The sequence below is a fragment of the Chrysochloris asiatica genome, unplaced genomic scaffold (genome assembly GCF_000296735.1).
Source record: "Chrysochloris asiatica unplaced genomic scaffold, ChrAsi1.0 scaffold00014, whole genome shotgun sequence".
Classification (NCBI taxonomy): Eukaryota; Metazoa; Chordata; class Mammalia; order Afrosoricida; family Chrysochloridae; genus Chrysochloris; species Chrysochloris asiatica.
In genome coordinates, this window is record NW_006408532.1 from 7,553,171 (window position 1) to 7,560,497 (window position 7,327).

Sequence of the window (7,327 nt, forward strand, 5' to 3'; positions counted from 1 at the left end):
TAAAAGAGGGATATGCATATGTCCCGATGGTAAAACCAGTGAACAAGGTTTTAAGTAAGCTGATCCAGCATAAAAGCCCCAATAAATTGTCAGAGCCATTTAAAAGTTGTTTTCCTTATTTGTTTATTGAAACCATGTCTACTATGAAAGTCTTATAAAATTCCCCTTTTATTATTTACTTTTCCTCAAATTCTGAGCTTCCCAGTGGAAGAAGAACTGCAGAATGCGTTTCTCTGTTTAATAGCTGATAAGTGTATTCACATCAGTGTACTGAAATCTTGTTCTTTTTCATCTATTTTTGTAGCTTTCCAAGCTGCTGGTAAGTTGTTGTTTTTTTTTCCCAAAGAGTTTTAGTTAAATGTGTTCCAGTATTTGTGTTCCTCTGTATAGTTTAATGTTGTAGTGATTACACACAGTCTGCTAGTGTTTCTTCATTCATCCTTCTAATTTCTAATCATCCATCATACTCCATTCATGTGTCCCTGTGGGATGTAGCTTTCTTTGTTTTAATTAGCTTGCAACCCTTGACTCTCCTTTCTAATTTTCACTGAGACAAGTACAATGTTTGATTTGGGGGGCAGTAGTTGACTGCTCTCTTTCAAAGAATGCTTCTTCAGAAAAATGGCATAGCCAGCTGGTTCTGAATAGACTCTGGCTTATTCTTGCCATGGCTCATGGTATTGTGGCCAGAACGGGGAATCTAGCAAGGTAGGAGCATTGGATCACACATCCAGTCTGGCACCCAGAGGCACTGTTTACTGAAGAGGAGAAGCTAGGGAACTTTGGAGAAGCAGATGATCTGCTTTTAAATCTAAGAGTAAGAAGGAAGAAAAAAAAAAAAAAAATCTTATTACCCAAGAGGTAATGAAAGAAGGTTTACCAGTCAGCACTCAGAAGTTGCTTAAGTAGGTGAGAAAAATGAAGAAAATAGAGAATGAATGAGATTTGAATCTAGAGAGTGATCAGAACAAGAAATGGGAAAGGGGAATTGGACTTTTTAAGGGATGTATGGCTATTTGAGGCCATTTTTATTCTTATATTTTGGGTTAGGTTTCATAGTAAGGATACTTCCTGTTAGTGCTGAATTTTAGCCATCCAAATCGTTCTATTCTTTAATAATTGCTGCCTCTGAAATGAAACATTTGATGCAGAATTCTTCCCCAACTGTACTGTTTTAATTTTTTTTTCAAGTAACACTCCCTTGCGACCCTGTGTTTGTGCCACAGCTGCTATATCCTTGTAGTTGTTTGTTGTTGGTAGTCCTTCCTCACCTGAAGTTTTTCTGTGAGCCTTTAAAAACTATTTCAGGGTCCCCATATCAGAATTCCATCATTCTCTTAACCCCCTTTTCTGAGCAAACATAAATTCCAGCTTACTGTCACACCTGAGTTTGACAGTATCCAAGAGTTTTGTTGAATGATCACCACCAAACAAAGCCCTGGCCTGTAGCAGCTGTAACTGATTCCTCTGTCAACAGAGGTACAGAACAGACCCTCACATTGCCTCAGATGAGACGATATCCCTGTATGTTTTATTGTGAGGACCATAAAGGAGAAGAGAAGGAGCTCTGGTGAGCTGGTGACACAGTAGTTAAAGCACTTGGTTATGGATTGAACCCCACACCAGTCACCCACATAGGAGAAAGATGCGATGGCCTGCTTCCGTAAACATTACCGCCTTGGAACCCTTTGTGTGGTACTTTCACTCTGTCCTGCAGGGTCACTGTGAGTTTGGTTTTGGTTTGGTGTAATAAGAAAATCATAGATGGAAATTGGTGTACAAATAAATAAAAATTAAAAAACTGATGTGGTGGTTATGTGCTGTGGAGTCAGTTCCAACCCATAGCAACCCTATACAGGGTTTCTGAAGCTGTAAATCTTTACAGGAGCAGAAAGCCTCATCTTTGTCCTGCGGAACAGCTGGTAGTTTCGAACTGCTGACCTTGAGGTTCACAGCCCGATTCATAACCACTACACTACCAGAGCTCATTAAAAAAAAAACCAACAACAACGATAAAAAAAAAATTTAAGTACAAGTAATTAAAAACTGAAATTGTCTATAGCTAGCTTCTGCAGTGAGGGCGTTCTGGTGTAGCGCTGTAGGATACGCACTTGACCACAAGTTCGGTTTGAACTCCATGGTCAGTTCTAACTTACCAGCTGCTCCTCAGAAACCCTATACAGGATCGCTGTGAGTTGGAACTGACTCAATGGCACTTGACTATAGCAGCAGCAGCAGCAGCTTATGAAAAATGTTAGGAAGTGTTTAATTCTAGGACTTAACTCCCAAAAAGCAAGTCTATTTGATTTTAAAATCTGTTTTCAATTCACTTCCTAAACTGGAATATTTCCTTGTCTCTGGTCCATAGTCTCTCTGAACTCCCCTATAGCCTGACTGGTCCCTAAATTATTTCACACAATTTGGTGATTGCCCTTTATAACAAAAAGTTTTGAATTGTGCCTCTAGTTCTTTATGTTTTACTACTACTATATTCCTTCTCACAGTCTCTTTCGTCCTGATAAATGTAACCTAGCAGCACTGGTTTTGAGATTTTTTTTGGCATTTTCAGAGCAAGCACCAGAAGCACCAGGCCTTCGAAGCAGAGTTGCATGCTAATGCCGACCGGATCCGCGGGGTCATCGACATGGGCAACTCCCTCATTGAGCGTGGGGCCTGTGCTGGCAGCGAAGATGCTGTCAAGGTATGACCCACCAACTCCTCTTGGCCCCCTACATGCTACTGTCAACTTGATGATGACTTTGAAATACAGTCTTAAAAAAGTCAGCAATTAGATGACTTTGGGCTGTATTACAGATGGAGAACTATGTGGAAATGGTGCCTATGAATGTATTTCCATTTATCTTAGATTTTACGAATCAAGCTGAAGGAGAGTAGAAAAGTTCTTCATGAATTTCATCATCTCTAAATGGCTCCCTTCTCTTTCCCAGGCCCGGCTGGCTGCCTTAGCTGACCAGTGGCAATTCCTGGTGCAGAAGTCAGCTGAAAAGAGTCAGAAATTAAAGGAAGCCAATAAGCAGCAGAACTTCAACACTGGTATCAAGGACTTTGACTTCTGGCTCTCTGAGGTAAGGCTAAGTGGGTTTCTTTCCCCACCAGTAGGGGATTTCTCGTTTTTAGGCTTAGTAGGTGAATCATTGAGCCCAAAACTGACAAGGCAGGCTCTTTATTAAGATATAACTTGTGAGTTGTAAGGGATTTATAAGCAGAAAGGAGAGTTCGTTTTGGGTAGAATGTGGAGCACAGATCTTGCCTCTCCATAAAAATTGTAACTAGAACAGGCGATTCTAATGAATCTATGCTGAAGAAATCAAATAGCAGTGAAACTTTAGATAGTACAGAAAACACAAAGAACTAGTAAAGTTTTAGAGAACCACCGTTGTTAGCATTCTTTCCAGTCTAAATATTTTCTTTAATAATAATTAAATAGTTTTGTATATAGTTCAATTCACTATGTAAGTTTTCATTTTTTTAGTGTATGTTAGAAGTGCTTATCCTGAGTCACTAAAAATTCTTCCTAAACATTTGAAAAATGATGTCACAATCCCTAGTAGCGTTATGCCATAACGTAAGCATCCTGCACCTATTGAACAGTCAGCTAGTCTCAGCTCTTCAATGGGACTAGTTTTGCTTACGTGAACACATTTGTGTAGTAAACTTTGTCCATATCACTGTTTTTTCCCATGCATTTGGATTGCTGTGAATTTTGTCACTGTACCATAGGGAAAGCTTCAGTGACCTTTGCCTTTAGCCCCGTAGTATTTAATAGGTTCTTGAGTGTGCAGTCACTGGACCATGGAAGAAGGGGTCCTTAGCTATGCAGGCTGATACAGACTGGGAGGGCATAACAAGCTTGTGATTGAAAAGTGTCCAAGCAAGGACCTAGAATAAAAACTGGGGCATCCTGGATTTTCCTGAACAGTAAGTGTGTACCATACAGTCACCTTTCCCTTATATCTCCACTGCCAGGTGGAAGCCCTTCTAGCATCTGAAGATTACGGCAAAGACCTGGCTTCTGTGAACAACCTGCTGAAGAAACATCAGCTGCTGGAGGCAGACATCTCTGCCCATGAGGTAAGCCAAGGGGAGGAGGGAGGCCAGGCCACAGGTGGTCTTGGATTTGGCGTTACATGACTCCTAACAAAAACTGGAGTATTTACGGAAAGTAATGTCCATAACTTTCAACCATTGGTTCTCAAACATTTTGGTCTCAGGGCCATTTTCTAATCTCTTTAAACCCCAAAGATTTTACGTGAGTTTACTCTAGCAATACTTGACACATTAAATAACATTTTTAAGTCAAATCACTCAGTTCCAGGGTTAAAAATTTTAAATCCTGTTTGATTCCATTTAGAAAACATTCTCAAAATGTGACAAAATTATATAGAGAGCAAAATGGTGATTGACAACAATTAGTGGTGGGGGCTGGGTATGACCGTATAGGGGTAGCAAAAGGGAACATTGCTTTGTGCTAATGGAACAATTGTGTATTTTGATTTTGGTGGGTGGTTACACAAATTGTACGCATGTGATAAGACTTCTTGGAAACACACATAGAAACACTTAAGTGACTACATGTAAAAATTGGTGAAATCTATATTGATTATACCAATGTTAATTTTCTGAATTTGGATATTATAGTTATGTAAAATGATGTTACTGGGGAGGGGACACAGAATTGAACTCTTTTTACAACTTTACATTATTCATTTTATTTCAAAATTTAACTTTCAAAGATTAAAACTGGTAATTTAAACAATATTGATTTAAAATTAAAACAATTATGTGGTTGCTGTTAGGTGCCATCAAAAATTAACATAAATAGCATTTTATGAACAGTATATATGTATTGTTTTTAGTAGTGAGAAGAGTGATAATGGTCTGAATTCAGTCTACTTTGATAGGTTGTATGTGATGTGTTGGATACTCTGATCCTGGGCCAAACTCAATAAGTGATCATTTCTTTTTTTGGTGATGAGTCGGGTGAGGCATAGGTAGGTAGGAGTAAGGGGGTGAGGATTAGGGTTAGAATTATGGCTAGGACTTTGTCTAGTGTTAGTTAGGATTGGGCTAGTTTTTAGGGTTATATTGTTAAGTGCTCTCAAGTCAGTACCAACTCAAAGCAACGCTGTATAGGGTTTTCGAGGAGTGGCTCGTGAGCTTGAACTGCCGACCTTGAGGTTCACAGCAGCCTTGCAGTCGAGCACGTTAACCTAGTGCCACAGCAGGTTATAGTCAGGTTTATTTTTATTTTTCTTGAAATCGACTTGATTTCCTCTTCAGTTGGAAGTTCTATTATTACTACATCATTCCTCTTTTATGGGGTTTCTTTCTGTTGTTGCAACTGTGTCTCTGGTTCTTTATTTTCCATTTTTTATGTCTGTTTTCCTTTGAATATTTCCATATCTGCCTTTAGTTTAGGTGATATTGTCTCAGGTTGTCTGTTGTTGGTTCCAAAGAACACCCTTTAGTATTTTTTGTAAGATTGGTCGGTTTTTACAAATTCTTTTGATTTCTGTTTATCTGAAAATGACCTAATTTCACTGCTGACTCGATGGACAGTTTTGCTGGATATAGGATTCTTGGTTGGCAATTTTTCTCTTTCAGAGTTTTATGTGTCAGTCCCCTGTCTTTTTGCCTCCATGGTTTCTGCTGAGAAATGAGAGCTTACTTGTTTTGTTTTAAGTTTTTATTGTGAATTGAGTGATAGTTTATGTGGGAGAACGTTGATTTTACACTCATCGTATTTCATTTCATTGCAATGATTACAATCCCCTCTGTGCATCATCATTCAACAATATTTGCTTCTATTCCCTGTTTTTTTTGTTTGTTTTGGATATACACAAAAATATTCAGGGATATATAATTATTTGAACAACGAAAGGGCACATTCTGCAAGCCTGCCTCCTGGTCTCCAGCACAGTCTTTCTCTTTCTGAGAGCTTAAGTCTTAGCAGTTCTCCTCTGTAGCTAACTCTTCATTTCTCTTAAGTCGCTCTTGGGATTCTTTCTTTGATATTTGTGTATGGTTATCTTTTTTTTTAATTAATTTTGTCTATTTCATTAATTCTTCTAACGTTTTATCCATATTTTCCTTGATTTCATCTTTACTTTTCTTTTTTTCATGTTTTATTGTGAATTATATGATAATTTACATGAGAGAACTTTAGTTTTACATTCATTCCACTGTATATCATTTCATTGCCATGGTTCCAGTCCCCTCCATGCACCATCAACCGACCAAAGGGTATACCCTATAAACCCACCCCCCATTCTTCAGCACACAGTCCCTCTCCCTCTCTGGATCCAAAGTTCCCAGCCGCTTCATCGCTCCACGTCATTGTCTCTGCCTCTATCTCGGGCCTCGCTGCTTCTCTGGGTAGGGTCCCGCTCTCAGCTCTTCTCCATTGATGTCCTAGAGACCTCCGCTCCTAGACTGGAGAGTTAATCACTCCCTTCCTTGCTATAAAACCATCTACCTTTACATTTCCAACCCTCACAGTCAGTCTTGATAACAATCATTCACTACTGTATCACAAGTGACTCTTCTATATTTCATTTCATCAGTTCAGCCTAGACAGACTAGATAGTACTCACTGGAGATTCTGCCTTCCTTCATGCCCCCTAACTCTAGGTTCCCTCTTGAAAGCTTGTAAGCCAGTCACTTCTTGCCTTTGTACTCCCCTACCCCCACCCCAATTTGGGTATCCAGTGTCCAAGTTGCCCATCTCTGTCTACTCTGTGTGTGGAAGGGGTGGGAATGTTTTTTGCTGTAAGGGTTTGTTCCCTCTTTTGGGTTACTGCATAGGTGTAGGTCAAGTACATCAATTTGTATCAGATCACTTTTTTTTTTTTCCCTCTTCTTTTCTTCTCCTGGTTGAGTTCTGATCATCCATTCATCAGGGCCAGGTCACGTGGGTACCATCTGCAAGTGTGGGTGTTCTTGTGCATATGCCCTCTCTTCCTATCAGCTGGTAGCTTCACTCTCCACTCTAGTCCTCTGTGGCCATGCCGCTGACTCTGGGCCCAGGAGTCCCCAGGTCTCCCCACACTGCTGGCCAACCAGGTCCCTATTTGGGTCCACAGAAGCCCACCGAACATTGTAGGGCTTAGCTTGCCGCTTCATTGCTGCTTTTACCCCACTTCCCCCTATCTGCGATGCATGTGGTCACCAATCAGAGCGCGTATTTCCATTGAGTCTTAGTCTTGGAAGGGGGTTTGCATTAAGGGGACCCGACCACTTGCCTTGATGTTTCCTGGGCAAGCAATTTGTTTGTTCTTGTAGTAACAGTCCATCTGCCTCTATTGTT

At 40.1% G+C, this 7,327-nt stretch overlaps 1 protein-coding gene across 1 annotated transcript in view; it reads left to right on the forward strand.

Annotated features, from left to right (window-relative positions):
• Positions 1–7,327, forward strand: part of SPTAN1 (spectrin, alpha, non-erythrocytic 1) — a 93,127-nt gene that overhangs the window by 63,532 nt on the left and 22,268 nt on the right. Inside the window, exons 37-40 of the mRNA XM_006834837.1 lie at positions 305–319; positions 2,570–2,701; positions 2,949–3,086; positions 3,988–4,092. Coding sequence (XP_006834900.1) covers positions 305–319; positions 2,570–2,701; positions 2,949–3,086; positions 3,988–4,092 — 390 coding nt within the window. The remainder of the gene's footprint in view (positions 1–304; positions 320–2,569; positions 2,702–2,948; positions 3,087–3,987; positions 4,093–7,327) is intronic.